This window comes from Pimephales promelas, chromosome 11 (genome assembly GCF_988280905.1).
Source record: "Pimephales promelas chromosome 11, fPimPro1.hap1.1, whole genome shotgun sequence".
Taxonomy (NCBI): Eukaryota; Metazoa; Chordata; class Actinopteri; order Cypriniformes; family Leuciscidae; genus Pimephales; species Pimephales promelas.
In genome coordinates this window covers 33,600,120-33,624,765 of record NC_142779.1, presented here as the reverse complement: position 1 = coordinate 33,624,765, position 24,646 = coordinate 33,600,120, and the positions used below count along the sequence as shown (strand labels likewise).

Sequence of the window (24,646 nt, the reverse complement as noted above, 5' to 3'; positions counted from 1 at the left end):
CGATTGCACAATTCCAAACTAACCTCTGACCTCTAGATAAACTTGAACACATTAACATATCCTACACAAACACACACACGGCAGACAGCAGCTGTCCATCTGTTAAAGTTGTCTGAGAGACTCTCTGCTGGACTCTCGCCTAACGTACAGTACATCAAGTCCAGCGCCATACACAAGCAGACGGTTGTAACAGCACCTGTATGTGTGTGTGTGTGTGTGTGTCTGCTCACACATATTCTGGGGACAGATTGATAGCCAGAAGTGAGCTAAATCTAACAAAACCCTGCTTTCGGGGACATCTTTTGTTTTTAAATTAGAAAATGTAAGATTTCCATAACTGGTTAGGGTGTTCTTGTAAATATATCCATATTGCACACAGTCCAACCGGCAAAGTTATTGACACTTTAAAGTGCTAAAGAAACATGCATGAATGACAAAATATTGAGTTGGACAAGCATGTGGGTAAAAATAATTAATCAGCCATTAATAAAGAACTCAATGCGATGGGATGAGTTGGATGATAAACCGCCAAAGCACACAGTCGGTTATGTCTGAACATCAACAGTCGGGTGTATATCAGTATATTAGATCTGTGAACTCGGTCTTAAAGTGACAGCAGCCTAATATACCTTCTGCAGTCGGTGTCAGTTTAAACAAATAAAGACTTAAAGGAAATCACTCAGTGCTCTTGACTGAATAACTTATGAATCTTTAATAAGAATCAATTCATATTTAATTCATGCAGTGTTTTATTTTTATATTTACTTAGCATGGAAATCAATACTTCGCTATGAGAGCACATGCATTCATCATCGGAGCGCAGAGCGCTATCTGTGTCAAACTAAAACTTAAAGTATTAAAATCATTCAGTTATCGTAAATTATCATAAAACAATTCCTAATTTGCAATATTTCAGTCCTACTAGCTAGACATAAAACAACTGAAGACTATGGATTGTCCTGCATTTACAGCCGATAGCTAAGTTAATGTGTGTGTGATGTAATACACACGGGTATAATTGTGCTTAGTATGCTAATGAAAGATGTGACCAGATAAAACAACTGAAAGAGATATTAGAGAGAGAGAGAGAGATGAACTTTGGTAGTAAAATTGTTATGAAATAGTTTTATTTTCAACACTCCTTTACAGTCTTAAGTTTGTATTTCCAGCGCCAAACAGAATTGCAAAGATCGTGTTTTCAAACAGGTTTCGGCCATTCCCCATTGGTCAGACAAACAGAAAGCCCCACCCCCAGCCTCTGCCATTGGTCGAGCCTTTGTTGCCGAGCGGGTCTGAGCGCTTAAACAAACAGAGCAATGTTTTGAAAGCGCCACAGAGACTCAGTGTTTACACTTAGAGGAAATAAACCTTTAATGGTTTACTTACAGTTGTCTCCGCGTACAAAACCCGGACAGGAGAAAGTGTTTGACCATTTAAAAAAAATAAAAATATATCATTAAACTTTATGAGAAAAGTGTACATCAGAGAAGGTGTGCATAGAAATGTACATAGAGAAGGAGGTGAACAGTAATGTGTATTTGTGTGTGTGTACCATCTGCAGGGAGACATGCAAACACACTCCATCCGAACACCAGCTGAACACATACAGTACACTGCCGGCAGATTCACATATGGTGTGAGCAAAGACACACACACACACACGTTAATCATTCACCTTTTTATTGTTTCGTTAACCAGCGTTTATTACAATGAAAGCAAGAACCACCCTGACCAGAGGCAGTCTTCAGCCCATATCCAGCCAGTGAACCTGTGGATTTCTGTTTCATATCCTCAGTAGTGATAGTCTAACCTTCCTCACACACACACACACACACACACACACACACATATCTACTCCCCCGAGCCAGTTCGCCATGAATGAGACACCACAAACAGACTGTGTACAGACGTGGCATCCCAATAAAAAGCCACAAGACACAGAAAGAAGCATCAACACACACACACACACACACACACATTAGACATGATCATCATCTTACTAGAGAACAGACAGTTTGTCAAGATAATCTGTGAATGTTATGAATTATCTGAATATATAATACAATTTACAAAGCTGAACTTCCAGCATCATTACTCCAGTCTTCAGTGTCACATGACCCTTCAGAAATCACTCTAATATGATGATTTGAAGACATATTTCAGATTATTATCAGTGTTGAAAACAGTTTATTTGAAATAGAAATCTTTACTGTCACTTTTAATCAATTTAATGTGTCCATGCTGAATAAAAGTATTAATTATATAATTTTTTAATCTTACTGACCATGAACTGACCAACCTTTTTAACAGTAATACACTAAAACATTTGGGTCAATTATGGACAAACACAAATGTTGGTTTAAAAATGTACAGTTGGGACATTTTAAATTACATTTTTTAACCCAACATTTGGGTTTGCCCATATTTTACCCAATTCTGGGTTAAAACAACCCAGCATTGTTTAGAGTGTATACACCTGACATTTTGCGCCAAATTAAACGCGTTTAACTCGACCATTAAATCACTTTCTAATATAAACACTTGTTAAGGTTACAATGAATACTTTTATAATCAATAATTAACTAAATTAACAAAAACCTTGCACTACAATCCTCCAAATATTCCCTCAACAAAAGTTCATGGATCTGCTATTGTACACTGGAAGAAAATGCGTAAAAAATGCTGGGTTGTTTTAACTCAACTTTGGGTCAAATGTGGACAAACCCAAATGCTGGGTTAAAAATGTAATTAAAAAATGTACAGCTGAAAGTAGGGTTGGGTATCGAGAATCGAGTATCGATTGGAACCGAGACTAACTTTTAGTTTTTCACGGAATCGTTCAAAAGTTAAAATTTCGATTCCTAGTTTCGATATTCACAGTCCGCCGAGCGGAAGAAGAAACCGCTGAACAACACCAACGAAGAAGCGTCTACCGGAAGTGTTGGCATAACCACGCGAGCCGAACATGAGTACCTTACGTCGGCGGTCCAAAGTGTGGCTTCACTTTTCTAAAAATAACGAAATCTCGGCAAAATGCAAAATTTGTGACAAAAGGTGTATTTTTACAGAAGGAGTATTTCCTTAAGAAAGGCCGTTGGTTAGCAAGGTTAGCTAAACTTTTTTGACCCTGCCTCTTCAAAAGAATCGGAATCGAGAATCGTTAGGAACCGGAATCGAAACAAGGAATCGGAATCGGAATCAGAATCGTTCAAATTCAAACGATACCCAACCCTAGCTGAAAGTGAAAGTTGAAGTTGGGATAACATTATTAATTTCATTTTTAACCCAACATTTGGGTTTGTCCATATTTGACCCAAATTTGGGTAGAGAAACAACCCAGCATTTTTTAGAGTGTAATTAACTCTTAAAGGAGCAGTTCACTTAAAAAAAAAAAAAACTTTTGCTGATAATTTACTCACCCCCATGTCATCCAAGATGTCCATGTCTTTCTTTCTTCAGTCGAAAAGAAATGAAGGTTTTTGATGAAAACATTCCAGGTTTGACTCTCCTGTTCGAACTCATTTATCAAAATGAACAAATCTTTTTTTCATGTCGTTTGGTTGATTCAACGAATTAAATGAACGAGTTGACTCGGGAAAAGATTAGTTCATTTTGATGAATGGGTTCAAATTGGAGAGTCAGGAATGTGCATCACAGAACAGAGCTGGGCGAGCACTTGTGCTTATAAAACTTAAACTTTAGTTTATTTTTTAAAATGAGCAATCGTTTCGCTTGATAAGACCCTTATTCATCGTCTGGTGTCGTTTAAAGCCCTTTGAACAGTTTGCAGTTTGCACCGAAACTGTCTTTTGGACCTCAAACCATTTGTTTCCCATTGAAGTCCATTATATGGAGAAAATCCTGGAATGTTTTCATCAAAAACCTTCATTTCTTTTCGACTGAAGAAAGAAAGACATGGACATCTTGGATGACATGGGGGTGAGTAAATTATCAGCAAAAGTTTTTTTTTTAAAGTGAACTACTCCTTTAACAAAAAACTTGCAGGACGATCCTCCTAATATTCCCTCAACAAATGTTCATGGATCTGCTACACTGAAAGAAAATGCATACACTCTAAACAACGCTGTGTTGTTTTAACTCAACTTTGGGTCAAATATGCATAAACCCAAACGTTTGGGTTAAAAATGTCAACGGCTGCGTTTGTCCATATTTGACCCAAAAGTTGGGTTGAATCAACCCAGACATTTTTAGAGTGCAAGTCACAAGAAGACAGTCTGAGAGATGTGCTAAAGTGGGTGGATTTAGTAAGAAATGTTGCAAGTCTACAGAATTGATGTTTGATCATGTGGTAAAACTGTGTTTCGATCGGGACAGAAGAACAGGCTGAAATCTGAGGAAGCTTGAAGCGTCGAGACAGAAGACTTTCAATGAACGTTCAAAAGGAAAATGGATCATGCACTGCAGAGAAAAATGAGGAGTTTTGTAGAAAAAACACAATCCCAAGTTTGTCAAGCCAACATAAATGTATAAAAAAGATCTATTTTGAAGTACAACTAACCACACACAACTCTCTCCAGGGTGGTGACCATTTACAAGCATTCAAATTAACTGCTTGACTCTCACTAAACACACACACACACCGCTGAGATGCATCAATGTTGTGAGGTTAGAGCGTTACACACACTTCCTCTCTGTGCGGTGTGAAGAGGGGAACCTCCACATGACAAAAAGGAAGACTCTTACTTATTGTACACACACACACACACGCATGCATCTCAATCACACACACACACAACCCTCCCCACAATCCCGCTGTGCCTCATTACCGGTGCAGTGGTGGTTCAGCATGGCCGTAGAGTCACACACCGGAGCTAAACCTGTCGGGCTGTCTTCCATTCTTCACCGCGTCTCCTCGTCTGTCCGTCCGTCTCCTCTCAGTCTGTCTGTGCACGCGTGTCTCTTTCTCGGTCTCTCACACACACATTCTTCCGTTCTCGCACGGTGCTGCACACATACGCCTGCTCACACAAAAGCCAGAGCGAGCGAGTGAGCGCGAGGGTGAGCGAGAACAAGGGAAACTAGAGGAGGAGGAGATAAAGGGATAAAAAAAGAAAATCTTGGTTGGCTGAGGGAGTGGCTAAAGCTCCCCTGCTCGAGCGTCTTAAACCTCTGCTGTTCCAGCGGACACACACACACACACACTGGGATAGGAGACTGGGGGAGGGGAGGAGGACACGTGGAGGTGTCAAAGCTTCAGGAGAACGGCCACACAAACTAAAGTCTCGCCTTAGACGAGCCAGTGTTCCTCTAAAACCCTCGGCCACGCAGAGAAAACATCATCCGTACAGTACCAGACCTGAACACTGTACACACAACATCATCCGTTCAGTACCAGACCTGAACATTATACACACAACATCATCCGTACAGTGCCAGACACACTGTACACTGTACACACACGACATCATCCGTACAGTACCAGACACACTGTACACTGTACACACAACATCATCCGTACAGTGCAAGACACACTGTACACTGTACACACAACATCATCAGTACAGTACCAGACACACTGTACACTGTACACACAACATCATCAGTACAGTGCCAGACACACTGTACACTGTACACACGACATCATCCATACAGTACCAGACACACTGTACACACTGTACACACAACATCATCAGTACAGTGCCAGACACACTGTACACTGTACACACAACATCATCAGTACAGTGCCAGACACACTGTACACTGTACACACGACATCATCCATACAGTACCAGACACACTGTACACTGTACACACAACATCATCAGTACAGTGCAAGACACACTGTACACTGTACACACAACATCATCAGTACAGTACCAGACACACTGTACACTGTACACACAACATCATCAGTACAGTGCCAGACACACTGTACACTGTACACACAACATCATCAGTACAGTGCCAGACACACTGTACACTGTACACACGACATCATCCATACAGTACCAGACACACTGTACACTGTACACACAACATCATCAGTACAGTGCCAGACACACTGTACACTGTACACACGACATCATCCATACAGTACCAGACACACTGTACACTGTACACACAACATCATCAGTACAGTGCCAGACACACTGTACACTGTACACACAACATCATCAGTACAGTGCCAGACACACTGTACACTGTACACACAACATCATCAGTACAGTACCAGACATGTCCACTGTACACACAACATAACTTTAGCAACATTCTGCAATTTAGCATTTTCTACATTTTGTAAAACTCTATTTTAATGTGTAAATTCAATTTTAGTAATCAAAAAGCATTTCTAAATAATTAAAATAATCAAACTTATTCAACTTATTTACAGTTTAACAAAAATTACATTTTTATGGCCCTATGAAAAACCGAACTTTTATTTTGACCGGTTGTCATGCAGATCTTTGAGTTTCTGTGTGTTTATGATATGACGTTAACTTTTCTCAGTTGAAGCATTAAAAAGCTAATGAAGTGACTAAGCGACTCTGGATATGATGTTTATGAAATCATATCCTCATATTAAGATGCGGCTGAGGCTGAAAACAGCGCAAGCTTCACGCGTGCTCCAGTGTGTGTGTGGTAAATGAAATCACGCATATGCGCCATTTATTTAGAGACACGCAGGATTCATATTTAAATAGTCTTTTTGCGGTTTGATTTGTACTGACCTGCTATTTATTAATTCATCAAAAAGTTGACAAATTCAGTGAAAATCCGCTAAATTACGCTTTTCTGACTGGATTTTGTGTGTTTTCTGCATCGCGGAAATCAAAGGGCGCTATTACATTGAGATATTTTGCAACTTCTCAGTCTATATGTATTGCTTCTTCAGCGAAGTCTGCTGCTGCCTAAAATTTTGAGAGACAACTGATGATCAGTGAAGCAGCTCCAGTCAGCAAGAGTGCAAAACTTTCAGTGCCTTCAGCTTTCCGCGTTGATGTCCGTGACTCCCAACAAATCAGATGTGCGGGGACATAAGTCTAGTCTATAGAGTGGTGAGTTCTGACAGATGTGGCTGCTTTAAAGCCAAATTAAAGGGTTAGTTCACCCAAAAATGAAAATTCTGTCAGTATTTACTCACCCTCATGTTGTTCCAACCCCGTAAGACCTTCGATCATCTTCGGAACACAAATTAAGATATTTAAGATATTAAGATCACTCCTGCATACAGTCCATAGGCTTCTTGAGGGACTGGCTCTTGCTGTCCTCGAAAAGTCATTAAAGACATCGTTAAAATAGTCCAAGTGACTACAGCGGCTCAATCTTAAGTTTATCAAACGACGAGAACACTTTTGTGCGCAAAAAAACAACAAAAATAACGACTTTATTTCAACTATTCACTTCCTTTTCCATGGGCCTGTAGTCAGTTAACGTAGTGTGATTGCGTAGAGCTACGTCACACGTAGGCTCACTATTGGCCGACGCTGGTCATGTGTGTGTGATGCGTGTGACGTACAATAACAGAAGCTTACGCTATTAAACTAGTAACCTGACTCGCGCAGAGGGAGAAATAAACGAATAGTTGAAATAAAGTCGTTATTTTTGTTGTTTTTTTTGCGCACAAAAGTGTTCTCGTCGTTTGATAAACTTAAGATTGAGCCCCTGTCGTCACTTGGACTATTTTAACGATGTCTTTAATGACTTTTCGAGGACAGCAAGAGCCAGTCCCTCAAGAAGCCTATGGACTGTATGCAGGAGCGATCTTAATATCTTAAATATCTTAATTTGTGTTCCGAAGATGAACGAAGGTCTTACGGGGTTGGAACAACATGAGGGTGAGTAAATACTGACAGAATTTTCATTTTTGGGTGAACTATCCCTTTAAGCGTATTTCGAAATAAAATAATTTTACCGGCAAATCGGTTTTAAAAAAGGCAAATACCGATAACCATAAAAATACTTAATATCGGCGCCGATAATCGGCCAGGCCGATAATCAGTCGACCCCTATTGTACACAACATGTGTGTTTCATTAAACACTTCGATGTCAAAATTATGTCGACGTCATATTTTTTGCGTTGACACTTCGTTATTTATTAGTTTTTGCACGTTCCCAAACACCACACACGTTGGCGACCGAAACATTGCAGAATAGAGGACGAAGACAACTTGAAGTGAATGTGCTTTCCATTAAATGAATCACACACAGTAAACAAACCCTTAAGAGAAAAAAAAACGTTGCAATTTAGATGCACAAACTGGGTGCCGGTGTGGTGAGGCGTACAAGCCGGGGGAAATTCGGCTTGAAGTCGTTCATCCTCGGATGTGGCGCTGTGATTACAAAAAAAGCGTGCACAAAGCCAAGCGAAATGGGGTCTTCCCGGTCTTGCACACCCAACGAGTCATTTTTAGAGGAGGAGGAGATAAAGGGATAAAAAAAAAAAACCCAACGCACAAAAAATATTTTAATAACACGGTTTTGGCGGTTATAGACTTATAATGACGGTGTTTTAAAATACATAACATTAGACTAACGTTAGCCAGCTTATATCATCATGATTCAGTACGCTAGATTTTATTTGAGATACATAATGTTTTTTTTATTAAATCGAGCAGCAGAAAAATGTTCTTTATATTAGTCATCCAATTAGTCGTTAGATTAGTCGACTAATCGACAAAATAAATCGTTTAGTTGACAGTCGTTTACTAGGGGTGTAACGGTACATGTACTCGTATTGAACCGTTTCGGTTCGAGGCTTCCGGTTCGGTACGCGTACAAACCGAACGATTGCTTGGACCATTTTTCCTGCCGGCAAAATTCGTGCTGACGCGGCCAACACAACGTTGCGCAACATCAAATGGCAAGCGTAATGAAAGCAGAACGAAACTGCGCTACTCGTTATGTGCTTCACGGATCGTTTATCAGTTCGGACCAGCAACATCTGTGCAGCGTGAGCCGATCTCGATCAAGCAACACTGTTACCACACCGCGCTAAGAGATCCGGTAAAGAAAACATTTGAATTCGCCACTGAGGTAATAACATCGCTGCGAGATCTAGTGAGGTGCATTCACATTTCTCCGTTATTAACCGTAGATCACTATTAGATCAAACAGCGCTGTCATGGAAACCAGGAGAAACATTGTGCCGTGAATGAACTAGTAATACTTTCGTCCACAGACCAGCAACATTCACCATGGATTTAATATAGTAACACTAACTGGAACCAGTTTGGCTGGAATGGTGAAATGCTTTCAAGTACTTCACACATCTTTTTCCAGCACTTCAAAATTCAAATATTATATAAATATATATTTAAATGTTATTTTTAATGTGATGACCAAAACATTATTTGTTCATTCTTCAAAGATGACCCCCATTTATAAACCTGAAAGTTTCAAGATCTAGGAAAACTCACACTTATTTAAAAATATTTTTTCTTTAAACAAATAGGAAATTTCTCTGGCATTTCTTTCTTTTTGCTGTATCGAAAACGTACCGAACCGTGACTTTAAAACCGAGGTACGTACCGAACCGTGATTTTTGTGTACCGTTACACCCCTATCGTTTACCCCAGCCCTGTGTTTCGTATATCTGCAGTTTATACCCCCCAGAGTTCAACGAGTTACTACGGTAAGTGTGGCTCGTCGTCGGGGCTCTCATTCAAAAACCACACGGCTGTTTATCAATCTTAGACCTGAGGAGAAGGAGTGGAGCATAGCAGCACTGTTTAAAAAAGAATGAAACATTTAATTATCCCACGTTTGTGAAGGGGCCAGCCTGTCGCTGAGGAGAGCTATAAAACAATGAGAAGGAGAGCGAGTGAGAGAGAGCGAGAGCATTCCTTTAGCACACAGCTGCCAAGCTGGAAGAAAAACCAACAACAGAGGAGAGAAAGAATATCGTGGCCACGTACACCGCGATCTTTCAGCGTGAAAAGGCCCATAAAGTGAACAACAGGAGATAACGACAGTTCACGCTGGGATATGAGGATCACACGGACACAGTTACAGCCAAGGAATGAGAAGAAAGTAGGTCAAAGGCCAATCATGGGGACCGTTTAACTCCCACTCTCTCTCACACACACACACACACACACTCATGCACATGCGGACTTCAGCTTACGATGAAATTACAAACCACAAACAGGGAGTACGCCTACATGTGAATGATCAAACGAGACATGTTCCTGGTCCAAACTCTACTAAGCTGCGTTATCCTCATCAGCGCATCCGCTGACATCTGGAAGAATCCCGAGTCCAGTGGAACTTCTGGTTTGGAATGCAATGATTTGGAATATACAAAGGCCAGAACTCCGTGCAAAATATAGAGAGCATTATATTCATTGATATTTTTTAATATAATATAGCACACTGGAGACTGCATTCACAACTGATTTAAAGGAAGATGAGACAAAGGGAATGATGTAACTCTTCAATAAACCAAAAAACACTTTTTAATAAACAAAGTACTACATTTATTATTTATAATTAAAGGAGTAGTTCACTTTAAAAAAAAAAAAAAAAAACAACGTTTGCTGATAATTTACTCACCCCCATGTCATCCAAGATGTCCATGTCTTTCTTTCTTCAGTCGAAAAGAAATTAAGGTTTTTGATGAAAACATTCCAGGATTTTTCTCCATATAATGGACTTCAATGGGGACCAAACGGTTCAAGGTCCAAATGAGAGTTTCAGTGCAGCTTCAAAGGGCTTTAAACGACACCAGACGATGAATAAGGGTCTTATCTAGTAAAACCATTGTCATTTCAAAAATAAATACAAAAGTTTAAGTTTTATAAGCTCTGTTCTGTGATGAGCGTTCGTGACTCTCCTGTTTGAACTCATTCATCAAAATGAACGAATCTTTTTTCGAGTCATGATTCTTGATAAGACCCTTATTCATCGTCTGGTGTCGTTTAAAGCCCTTTGAAGCTGCACTGAAACTGTCTTTTGGACCTTGAACCGTTTGGTTTCCATTTGACGTCCATTATATGGAGAAAATCCTGGAAAGTTTTCATCATTTCAACTGAAGAAAGAAAGACGTGGACATCTTGGATGACATGGGGGTGAGTAAATTTAAAAGGGAACTACCCCTTTAACATTTTCTCTTCCCGGCAACAAATCTATGCAGAGAACAGAAGAAAAAAATAAAACAGGGACTGAGATAACCTATTAACACAGCAGAGCCAATCTGTCTATACACACACAGACACACAGCATGGCCTCGGTTCAGACTGGCAGTCCAAATCTGATTTTTGTGCTTATCCGATTGGAATCCGATCATATTTAGCAAGTGTGAACGGCAAAAAAGATATCCTAGGTTTGAAATCGTATTCACATTTCTAGAAACAGGTTCAGTTTGACTGTTGTTATCAGAGTTTGCGTGGTTTATCTCACACGTTGTGTCAGTCCTGGGTCGATTACTTGAAAATTTGAGTCTGTTACTGATTCCAAATTCCAAATTACAATCCCACATTTTAGATAATATAATCGGACTACTTTTTAATTATTTTTAGATTACTTTTGACTTAACTCATTTAAATCGCATTGTTTTGAATAGGATAATATTGTAGGCTATCATATATTAATATAAAATACAAGCAAAAAGAAATATATATTCTATTTTTTGTTATCAACAACATGAAGTGCATTAAACCCCAGACTAGAATTTGTGAGTTCAATGAAAAGCTATTAAGTAAATAAAAAAAATTAAATAATCTTAAAAAAATCAAAAATGCGTTTGAAGGACAAAAGCCTTCCAAAGACATACCAACATGGTTAAATGACTTTCTGTGTGATAATTAAATTAATATTTAATGTGTTCCTCAGGAGTTGATTTGATATGCAATGTTGAGGAAACGCTCTCTCTAAAGTGAAATGATTTACATCTAGTGGTCAAATGCTTTGTGGCCTCTCAATTTCCCATGTGATTATCGTCAACTGACCAGTGGCTGGTCTATGTGCAATTTCACAAAATTACAAAAATTTCTGCATGTACAGTATATGATTGATAATTCAATTATGAATGATTTACTGCCATTGTATGAATTACACTGAAAAAACAACAACATATTTTTGCTGCTTGTTCAAATTGCTTAATCAAAATGAGCTTAAGCAACACATTTGCTATACATTTTGTCCAAACTTAATTTGGTTGTGTTCAATCTGCTTAAATATATGTAAAATTTAAGTTTACTTAATCTATTTGTGTTGGATTACATGAATGATTTGTGTTGCATTAACTGAATCTGGGCGGTGGTTGTTAGTTCCCAGCATGCTTTGCATATGTTGAAATATAAATATAAATGATGAAATTAAGTATTGTGTTATGTGTTTTTGAGATAATGAGAAAAAGGGAAGACTTGATAGTGTTTAAAGAAGAGTTAGCATTTGGTTATAGGCTGAAGACTGATTCAGCAATACTCATAGTAAATGACTTAGCTGATAAACCATATAAATCTTATCATTTAAGATGCTAAAGAGTGCTATGGTAAGTAAATAGTTGGCTATTATCTATAAATTGATTAGTGTGACACTAAAATAAACTATATTGCATTGGATGAATGGATATATGAATTAGAATACCTTATTTGGTCAAAAAAAAACATTGCAAACTAGTTAGTCTGACACTATTAAATTAAGCTGTGCCCAACCATAGTAAATAAGTTGAATCAACCTTAATAAATTAAGTTGACCAAACGCAAGTACATTAAATTTGCATAATGCTGAAATAAAGCAAGTTAATCATGATTTTCTTTTTGTTCATTCAAAGAGTTATTTTTTTGTAATCAATACAAAAGTAACTGTAGTCTGATTACGAGTATTTTTAAAACGTAATATAATCTAATTACAAGTACTTACATTTTTGGAATCTGATTAAGAAACTGAACAGTTGCGATACGCAGCGTTGGACACGGACAGTCAACCATTTAGATCAGTTTCCTATCGGATGCATAAATAACCAGATCAGATGTGGACTGACAGAAGAGACCCGCAAAGCTGTTGGAGGACGTTGTCTTCTTCCGATTGGTTTTCAGGCTATTGGATAACTGTCTTCTGAGTAAGGCTATTCATCTATGCACTTCTACAACGTGTTCATTTGCATGTTAACTGGAAATCCGCAGCACTGTTTGCTAGAACACTATGGGGGAATTCACAGAAATGAGTTATGACAAAGTGCTGTTTATTTGCTCGGTCACTAAAGCAAGTCAAAAACACACCGGCGTCAAATAATTGCTGATCATAATTTTTCATGTGTCGAATGCAAAGCTTATACTTCACTTCTGAGTATTATGTTCTAGTGGATACAGCAGACCACCACAATCTGACATACTTTACGGAGACCGTACAGCATCAGCACATCATTTCAGGAGTTATTGTTGCCATGATGAATCACAAACTTACACTTTAAAAAATATGGTGTTTTTTTTCCCATTTAACCCCCGAGAGACCCAAGCATTGATTCATGATGTATTCATTTTTCACCCTTGTCTAGACATTCATTCAAAAATAAATATTTTTTAGGCAAAATTTGAAAAACGTTGCAAAAAAATAAATAAACCCAAAACAAAACACTGGGCATTTAAGATAGCAAAATTTCACTACTATTTTTTGATACAGTAGTTGAAGTTAAAAGTCACAACACAATCAAACACAAAAAGGTATTTGAAAAAGAATACATGTGAACCAGTAAGAATACAGTCATGGAAAGTTAAGAAACAATAACCACATCAAATCAGAAATGCATCAGATTACAAAAAGTCAATTCAAATTTAATTTGGCTCCTATATTTTTAAGGGTATCAAATTTTGCCTGTTTGCTTTGATAATTTCATGTAGGTTACTTTTCAAGAAGAGAGGTCAAGCATTGTCCTTTAATAAAGGAAAGGGGCATTGCCAACCCAACAGGAAACTTTAGTGAAATCTTAGTCTTTTAATGTTTTTTCAAGAAGTAGACTGACTTGTTCTGCGAGTCAGGTCAGACAAGGTGTGTTAGTGTATGAGACCCGAAGGCAAGTTAAGCATGACTGAACACCGGTGTACACACACATTAACTCAAAACGCTGACATGTAACAAGTGCTGGGGTGTATACCTGCCGTTAAACTGCCGGTATTTCATTTTAACGGATCCGCATGCAAATTTCAACATTTTGTGTCTCTACATTAATGTTTGTTTTAGGGAAGCACCAATGTATGGGTTGGCCAACACTTCAGTGCAGCCGTAAAACAAACAAAACGCAATTATTTTCACAATTCATTGTCAATATCAGTCATCAGGCGATTAGTTAAAAACAGCCGATGATCAGGGCGGAAACACGTGTCAGACTGCAACTTCGTGACAATAACGCATTAACAGTTCAAAAATAGCCCTCGTAGTTCATACATTTGCATCCATTTTAGAATAAAATACCTTTTCCAATCATATCATTTGTCTTTGAAGACTTCTTAAAAATAGTTTGTGAATTTATGAGAGGGTTCCTTATAGTGAATGCAAATGTAATGTTAATATTTCCTGTATAGTTTACAGCATTAGCTGGGAGAGCTTTTTTCCATTAAAGGCGCATTGCGCAAGTTTTTGCAGACCTACGCCCCCTCTGGCGACAAGCAAAACTGCAACCAGAGGTGTGCACGCTCATGGACCACACGGAGATGGGAGAGCTTTTTTCCCTTAAAGGGATAGTTCACTTTGAAATTAATTTTTGATATGTTTTAGCTTACCTCAAGGGCATCCAAGATGTAGGTGTCTTTGTTTCCACAGTATTTTCAATTTTGACATTTTTTAGTCAAACCGTTCTTGTCTGTCAGTCGTACACTGGAGGCTAAGGGGGTCCACCAAAGAGCATGCACAGAGAAGTCCAAATTAAACATGATTTAATGACTCGTAAATGTAAGAACACATTGATGGCCTAAGACACGAAACGAGCGGTTTGTGTGAGAAAACGAACAGTATTTATATCGTTTTTACCTCCTGTAATCACAGTGACGTCCAAGTGATCTGAATCAGTTGTTCAATGTCCAACTGAACCGAACTGAATCAGTTCAATGTTACGCTGGAATATTTACACGGAGATTTCGGAAGTTTTACCTTTTACTAAATATGTTTAGATATACCGAAATCGTCTTCCATTGCGGTTTCCCGTATATCTAAATATGTTTAGTGAAAGGTAAAACTTCCGAAATCTCTGTATAAACAAAGAGTGACGTAGGCGGGCAAGCAATCGGATCGTTCGTCAGATCGTTTTGTCATGGCTATGATTACAAGAGGTAAAACGATATAAATACTGCTCGTTTTCTCACACAAACCGCTCATTTCATGTCTTAGGCCATTTACGAGTCATTAAATCATGTTTAATTTGGACTTCTCTGTGCATGCTCTTTGGTGGGCCCCCTTTGCCTCCAGTATATGACTGATAGACAAGAACGGTTTGACTGAAAAATGTTAAAATTGAAACTACTGTGGAAACAAAGACACCTACATCTTGGATGCCCTTGAGGTAAGCTGAAACATACCAAAAATTAATTTCAAAGTGAACTATCCCTTTAAGTATCATTCTGAATAATCTGCTATTATATCAGCTAGGAAATGAAGTTTCGGTGAGTTTGTTCAATTTGATTTGCTCAAGTTTTTAAGAAGGGCACAAATAAGACGTAGTAGACACAAACATCCCAGAGCGAGACCTGTAAAATAACTCAGACACGAGGCATGCGCCCCTCCCCGTGTCCCAGCACGCCTGAGGAGCAGGACCCGCTGTCGCTAGAAACAGTCATCTCGAGAAAGGAAACTGAGACTCTTCAGAGGCCCACAGACCTCACACATAAATAGAGATGACAGGAAGGCAGCCGGTGGCACACAGGAAAGAGAGAGTGTGCAGAGGACGAAAGCAGAAGGGCTTCGAGTGAAGCATCTGCACGAACACCCCAACGCTTTCCCAGAAACACTGTCACCGCAGAAACACATCGCGGCAGAAGTCTCAAACACCCCGCAGTTTCTGAGAGTGGTCGGAGTAGTCATTTAGCAGCACTTTTATCCCTTATTACAGGGCCGGTCCCCGATGAGATCAAGAGTCATGGTCAATCAGTCATCGCAGGGTTTGAACCACAACCTTCTGGCTACCAGCCCAAATCCTAAACCAATAACGCCTCGGACGCAACACCCATGCATATGCAACAAATCAGCAGCTCCAATCTTTGAATCAAATCAATTGGCTTGTTTTATAACTTCCAGGTGCTTGGAAACAAAGGTGTGCTGATACTAGGCTCACAAAATGACCAATTATGAGGAAATAGGCCTAAATATTGTTGGTTTAATCTGTTAAATATTGTTGGCATAAAATAACCTATAATGGCTGACAAAAGCAAAACGCATAAACTTTAATTTCTTATTTATTGGTCTTTTTCTCACACAAAGCTATAATGTGGCTTCAAAAGACTTAAAAATAGCCGAACACATTATGTTTGCGTTCCGTTTTGAGGCTTGATATCAAGTCACTATTCATTGTCCATGCATGCAGACATTCCTCCAACGACCTTTTGCATTCCACAAAAGAACGAACGTCATACAGGTTTGGAGCGACTTGAGGGTGAGCAAATGACGACACAATTCTTATGTTGAGGGCAACTATTCCTTTAAGCGCGAACCTTCGCATTAACTTAAAAAAGTAAGTAACTTGGTTGCCTTAAAGGGTTAGTTCACCCAAAAATGAAAATTAAGTCATTAATTACTCTCCCCCATGCTGTTCCAACCCCATAAGACCTTCGTTCATCTTCGGAACACAAATAAAGATATTTTTGATTGAATCTGAGAGCTGGATCACTCTTCCATAAACTGCCTAAGGGACTGGCTCTTGACGGGCCATAAAGTCATTAAAGAAAAGGTTTAAATATTCCATGTGCCTACAGCGGCTCAATTATACGTTTATCAAGCGACGAGACTACTTTTTGTGCGAAAAAAACATAAATAACGGCTTTATTCCACTATTCTATTACTTCCTTGCTGAGACGAGGACGTTCTTCTCCTTCGACTACTTTTTGTTACCGGCTGCTCCGCTTAGGAGTATTAGCGCCCCCCTACCGTATAAGATGATGTGCTGATATAGCTGGAAGCGCATAACTTACTGTTTACAAGCAGAGGAAGATGCGCGCTGTACATACGCTTTTCAATTCGCGTATTTTCCGCACTATAAGGTGCACTTAAAAGCCTTTAATCTTCTCAAAAAACGACAGTGTTCCTTATAATCCGGAGCGCCTTATATATGGATCATCATTTTATACGGTAGGGGGCGGTAAAACTCCTAAGCGGTGAGCAGCCGGTAACAAAAAGTAGTCGAAGGAGAAGAACGTCCTCGTCTCAGTTCTCGCGCATGCGCCCATAAGGAAGTAATGGAATAGTCGAATTAAGTCGTTATTTATGTTTTTTCGCACAAAAAGTAGTCTCGTCGCTTGATAAACTTATAATTGAGCCGCATAGGCACATGGAATATTTAAACCTTTTCTTTAATGACTTTATGGGCCGTCAAGAGCCAGTCCCTTAGGCAGTCTATGTAGGACTGATCCAGCTCTAAGATGAACGAAGGTCTTACGGGGTTGGTACAGCGTGGGGGTGAGTAATTAATGACTTAATTTTCATTTTTGGGTGAACTAACCCTTTAAAATTTTAAGTTGATTGAACTGGAAAAAGTGAATTAATACAATGAAGGAGATTGATTTAATCATCAGAAACTCAAAATAATAAGTTCTCAACTAAATGAATTAGTTAAGTTGATTTGACAAAAGAAAAAATGTTGCGATAACACATTTTTTAAATATATTTTTTTTTACAGTGAAAAATAAACAGCTTCACAAACTCACAATTCTCATTAAACAGGATTCAGACAAAGTACTCACAGGACTGTTACAGAGAGGAATACGCAGTGATTGACTTTAATAATCTTTTAAATTCACATTAATTGGGCCGGTAGTTTTTAAAATTGGATTAAATAATTGGTATTTAACTGGTGTCTAAACATCTGAACCACTGATCCAATCCTCGCTCTAAATATGTGCTGGGCCATTAAATGAAAGATTAAATATGATAGAGCAATAAAATGATCAGTGAAAGTAAAAGAACTGAAGCAATTTGATGAACAAATTAAACCAACTAATATACAGGTATCGGGGAGGGTATACCAAAAATGAAAGCATGGGAAAAGTGGTATCGGTGCATCCCTACAAATATTAAAACTTAAAACAGAAATTAAAAATGTTGCCTGGGCAACTAACTGAAATAAACGTGACTAAAACTACAAAACACAATTACTAGAGCGTTTCTAAGTACATTATGTGGATCGTCTGACTCCAGGAATCTATACTAGTGTTGATGATACTGCATTTGAGTGAATAAACAAAAAAAAAAGTGTTCTTGAAGCGCTGAAATTCTCAGCGATTTAACATGAACACTCACTGGGGTCACCCAAAAGAAAAAAGAAAAATCAATCCTCGTTTACAAAGATTCTCCTCCTTAACAGAAGAGGTACAGGTCAGGCAAGCTTACACTTGAATAGCTAAAGACATATTTCACATCCATTTTGCAATGTTATTGCTCATCTCCATTTTTAATTTGTTCCATGTACCGATCTATCTCGGCCCTGCATAAATCACAATGATGCTAATGGTTTTTGATATGACATATTTGGGCATGTCTGAACAGTGGAGTTCAGGCTTACACAATATTAAAGAGTAATACACTCTGATAGAGACTAGAGTACACTAGAGTTTCGTCTGAGTTTGAATCAGAGACACCTAAACACCTGCTTTTTTAAGACTTAAACTCTGATTTGCTAGTCAATTAGTGATGTTGATTAGATGTGTTCTTGTAATTAGTGTGACTGGTGATCACATACTTGCACAGCAAAACAATATCTTTAAAAATCAGCATGAAATGGGTGTTGAAATAATTGCCTAAATAATAATAGTCTTTTCATATTTATTGGAAAGAAAGTTTCATAACTTTGAAAGAAAAGGACATACTTGAGCTTTAAATATCCTGAATCAGACCAGAGGCTCCTCCCTGTGATGAACAGGGTTTGTTTAGCCTCTCGAAATTAGAAGAAGAAAGAGAGAGGGCCAGAAATACACCAACACACACAGGCACAGCTGGCCTCTACAGAGTGATAAGGGCATTTGAGGTCAAACGGCTGAATGTTAGCCATAGTGAGTTACAGCACTCACACACACAGCAGGGGATGACAGAAAAAGAGATATACACAGAGAGAGAGAGAGAGAGAGACCACAATGGGGTGAGCCTGACAAAACAAGACATGTTCGACATACGCTAGTCACACGCAAACTAGCATTTAGCGGAATGCCTCCCACATCAGCGAGTCTCAGACTGTTGAGATTCAGTCTGGTCGAAGAACCGCTCAATTAGACAGGACGGGCTGTTTGACTGTCATTTTGATGCTAATTAGCAATTAATTCAGTTTAATTGCATCTTAATGACTCGAACAAAACTAACAATCCAAATCTGAAATTGTGAACTTACAAAATCCTGCAAAAATGAGCTTGCTGTTTATCAATTGTTTTCCATTCTTCTGTGTAAAATGCATCTCATGATCCATTGATGGTCTGTGTAAGGGCCTAAGGCGGAGATTAAAGTCAGCATAAAACAGAGATCGTCTTTTAAAGGAGTAGTTCACTTTAAAAAAAAAAACAACTTTTGCTGATAATTTACTCACCCCCATGTCATCCAAGATGTCCATGTCTTTCTTTCCTCAGTCGAAAAGAAATTAAGGTTTTTGATGAAAACATACCAGGATTTCAATGGGGACCAAACGGTTCAAGGTCTAAAAGACAGTTTCATTGCAAAATGCAAACTGTTCAAAGGGCTTTAAATGAAATAAATAACAAAGTTTAAGTTTTATAAGCTCAAATGCTCGCCTTGCTCTGTTCTGTGATGAGCGTTTGTGACTCTCCTGTTCAAACTCGTTCATCAAAATGAACGAATCTTTTCCCGAGTCAACTCATTCATTTCGTTCGTTGAATGAACCAAATTACACGAAAAAAAGAGTCATTTTTTAAATGAGGGATCGTTTCGCTTGATAAGACCCTTATTCATCGTCTGGTGTCGTTTAAAGCCCTTTGAACAGTTTGCACTGAAACTGTCTTTTGGACCTTGATCCGTTTGGTTCCCATTGACGTCCATTATATGGAGAAAAATGCTGGAATGTTTTCATTAAAAACCTTCATTTCTTTTCGACTGAAGAAAGAAAGACGTGGACATCTTGGATGACATGGGAGTGAGTTCATTACTACTCCTTTAATGCCAATTGTGATATGTCTTCAGAAACAAGAATAAATGTAGGCGAGGCTTGATTTTGTCCATGGAGAAATGATTGGATGGTTTTGGTTTGCTATTGGTGGATCTCATGTGAGTGACAGGTTGCCCCGCCTTCTTCATCAGAGAAGAGAAGAGAAGCAAGAGGGAGGGAAAGGTATTTTATTTTAAGATTATGAAGCACATGAATTTTAAAAAAAGGCTTGCACAGACAAACCATTTAATAAATTCTGCAAAATTCCATAAAAACAAATCAAGATTTGTCAATTTTAATTTCATAGTGACTTTGAGACAAAACAAGGCTTAAGATTTAACAAATGCATTAATATAACATGGTGCCATCATAAATGGTAGAGTACAATACAGCAATGTAGCTTAATTTGCCCACAAAACCCTTTTACAGCTTCTCAATTTCAGTCCATTTCACACTCTCTCTCTCACACACACACACACACACACACACACACACACTGCAGAAAAGGTGAAATCCTGCAGAGCATGACGAATCAGTAATAGCAAGAGACCTTGAACAAGACACTGAAATAATACAAAATTCACTTGTAGCATTGATATCGGCATGTGTGTGTGTGTGTGTGTGTGTGTGTGTTTTCCTGGTAAACCCTATGTTGTGGGGACCAAATTTACATTTATTCATTTAGCAGACACTTTTATCCAAAGCGACTTAGAAATGAGAGCAATAGTTCTGTGCAACTAACAGTAGGACAACAATATGCAAGTCTATGACTCTTTTAAGGACGTCCTCTTTGTAAAATGGTATACAAATATTTTTTTTATTAAAATGCATATAGTTTTTATGTTTAGGTTATAGTATTCATAATGAGTTGTACATTAAAACAATAGAAAAATATATGGAATGTCCCCATTTAGGGACTGGCTCCGATTCAACTTAATTCTTGATCCTAAACACATCCAATATCGATATTTTAGTATATTTATAATAACTGATCCTAACTATAGTAAACAATACATTTGTATTATAAAAGCAAAACCATTCAATATTGGTTAACTATTTTTTACATTTTAAATGATCATTTATTACAACAAAATTCTGATTGTGTATTTGTTAACTAGAGATTGTTATATAAACAACCAGACAAACTTATGACACACAATGATTCAATGTCAGATAAGAACCACAGTAAGACCAGCGGTTCATTGAGTCATTTTCACTTAATCATTAAAGGGATACTCCACTTTTTTTTTCTTTTTTTTTTTTTGAAATAGGCTCATTTTACAACTCCCCCAGAGTTAAACAGTTGAGTTTTACCGTTTTCGAATCTATTCAGACGATTTTCTGATATTTAGAAGAATAGTAATCCGCTCCAGAATCAGTTTCTGGTCTCATTGACTTCCATAGTATATTTTTTTCTAAATATCAGAAAATCGGCTGAATGGATTCGAAAACGGTAAAACTGTTTAACTCTGGGGGAGTTGTAAAATGAGCCTATTTACAAAAAAAAGTGGAGTATCCCTTTAAGAACATTATTATTAGTCAGCGATTCATGAGTTGGCTGCAGTGCTATGTTTGATAAGCTACACTCAAAAAATGAACTAGGGAGGTTGTGCACTTTACATAATATATTTATATATAGTTTACTTATAATAATTATATTTTTTTACTTTAAATGTTTTTTCTATTAAGGTCTAAGTAATTGTGTCTCAACTTAACAGTACAAAATCCTAATGTGTTGTCTAAACACAAACCATTTATGTTAAGTAAAAAGATGTGTACATCCAGAGGGTGGCAGTATAGTGCGAGTCGACTGTCATTTTGCCGAACTTAATTTTATTGTGTTCAATCTGCTTAAATCTACGAACAACTTAAGTTTACTTAATCCGTTTGTGTTGGATTACATGATTGATTTGTGTTGCCTTAACTGAAACTGGGCAGTGCTTTTAGTTCCCAGCATGCTTTGCATATGGTTGAATTAAGAGAGAATAAATGTTAAAATTAAGTGTTATTTTATGTGTTTTTTTTAGAAATTCAGAAAAGGGGAAGACTTGATAGTGTGTAATAGTGTTTAATGTTAAATTACATTGGAATTATTAAAGCATTTAAATTACAGTGAGTTACCATTGTGGAGAAGAGTGGAGCAGTTTGTTTGCCTGTTGACTGATTTCATTAATTTCTATTGCTTTGGATGAAGGAGCATGTAAATCTTAGCATTCAAGATGCTAATATGTGCTTCTGCTAGCTAAAGTCTATTAATTTCATTAAATGTCACTGAATCAAATGAAATATAAATGGATGAATGAATATAATGAAATGCCTTTGAATCATGTCAGGAAGCCTTTAAAAATTCACGTTGAGACTACTTAAATCGGCTAATTTAAAATTACACAATTCCATTATGTTGAAGTTACATAAACAAATTATGTTTGTTTAACGTAATCCAGTTATGTGGAACCTGTTGACAAATTAAAATTAACTAAAGCCAACATATTATTTTTTTGAGTGTAGGTGCGATAGAAAGACGTATTTTTTTGTGGTATTTGGTATTTGCACCATTTGCACTTATATCATTCAGAAATGCAGATGAAAGATATCATTGAAATATCACTATTTTAAAACAAAAAGATCTCATTTCCCGACCCTGAACACAAGCGCATTGGGTCGGAGCCGTTAAATCAACAGGTACGAGCCTCGGCAGCAGCAACTCTCCGAACTCTACACGCAACTGAGCCTCTTTGTTCTCCAAGCCACACAAATTACACATCAAAGCTCACTACGCGGCTGTCTAACTGAAGAAACACAGAGATCCACGACTCCTGCCCCCCTGCAGTGCCCCAGAAAACGTGTGCGCGGGTGAGATCTGTCCGCCCACCGCCGCACTCTTCCACAGCATTCCTCGCATCCCTGTTTCCAATTATCCTGGAAGAGTCTGCAGTTCTGAGAGGTCACGAGAGCCGGCGGGAAACGTTCATTTTTCACCTGGGCTGTACATTTCTTGATAGTTATTAGCCCAACAAAAAGAGAAACCACCGCTAGCAGACGCAGTTCTACGCTACCGCACGCTCCAGCTTTTCAAAGGATCATAGCCGGCGGCGCCAACACCAATAGACCACCGCGTTCGCATGCAAATGGGGCACAATTTGCTTTGATGCTTCGACATTCCACAAAATATGGCCTTTCAAAACAGTCTGTGCCGCGTACATGATGAGAACAACAAACTTTTATTGGCTCGACCCAACAGTTCGTCTTGCGTAAAGCCGGCAAGACTTTGAGTTGTGCTGCCATGAATCGTAAAACGATCTCTGTGGTATTCTGGGCTTGTGTGTTACAATCTCTGTGTGCAGACTCAAATCTTACAACACATTAAATCCCACAAATATGTTTCTGAACATGCCATTAAATTTTTTTTTTTTTTTTTTTTACGGTAATCCAAGCCGCTGTTTGTGTGCAATTAGTTTCTGCACGAACAAATCCAGACCCGATGAACCTGAAAGAGTTGTGTTTAAACAAGTTTTGGTGTCTTTTTGCTGCCAATTCTGCACTAACCTCTCACACACACACACACACACACAAGCAGCGTGCCACAGATGAGTGGTACGGCGCCAGAGAGCTCGCTCTTTCTGCTGACGGCAGCGATCACACACACCCCTGCCTGAGCGAAATCACAGGTGTGTGTATCTGTCTTACACTTGTGTGTGTGTGTGTGTGTGTGTGAGAGAGGAGGGGGTGTAACCATCTAGAGAAAGCAAATAACCTGTCTCAAATGTTAGTGCTGTTTACTATGGTATATAATGACTGCACAATCTAAAACGTATGTATGCAATTCATTTGATTTTTATGTATTTGATACATCAGGGGCCGTTTTCACAAAGAGTTTTAAGGTTTAAAGTAGCTCCTAACTGGCGAATTTAGAAGCAACTCTTAAAAATAATGGGATAATAATGATCCCCACATCGCTTTTCTGCTCTCCAGAGTAAATACAGAGCGGTGACTCTCTCGATGAATGCTCGGGAAATGTATGTATGCATGCATGCAAGTTTGTGTGTGTGTGTGTATATGTATGTATGCGTGGATGTATGCATGTATGCATATATATATATATATATATATGAAGAGTTCAGATGCAAAAGCCTCTAAATGCCATTTGAAATTTTCTTCTTTAATGATGATTTTTATCAAACTTGTATATTCAAGTTCAGTAATTTCACTTAAATAACAATTAATAGGTAATTATCATTGCCATTTAAGTGAAATTACTGAACTTAAATATACAAGTTTGATAAAAATCATCATTAAAGAAGAAAATTTCAAATGGCATTTAGGGGCTTTTGCATCTGAACTCTTCATATATATATATATATATATATACTGTATATGTATATATGAAGAGTTCACTCTTC

At 38.1% G+C, this 24,646-nt stretch overlaps 1 protein-coding gene across 5 annotated transcripts in view; it reads right to left on the bottom strand.

Moving 5' to 3' along the window:
* The window catches only part of eml4 (EMAP like 4), a 128,533-nt gene that overhangs the window by 81,958 nt on the left and 21,929 nt on the right, over positions 1 to 24,646 (bottom strand). For 3 of the 5 annotated variants that reach the window (XM_039690347.2, XM_039690348.2, XM_039690350.2), the window contains exon 1: positions 4,788 to 5,008. The exons of the other annotated variants lie outside the window; for them this stretch is intronic. In XM_039690347.2, the coding sequence (XP_039546281.2) occupies positions 4,788 to 4,857 (70 nt within the window). In that variant the 5' untranslated portion in view covers positions 4,858 to 5,008. Of the gene's footprint in view, positions 1 to 4,787; positions 5,009 to 24,646 lie in introns of those variants that run through there. 5 annotated transcript variants of the gene reach the window in all.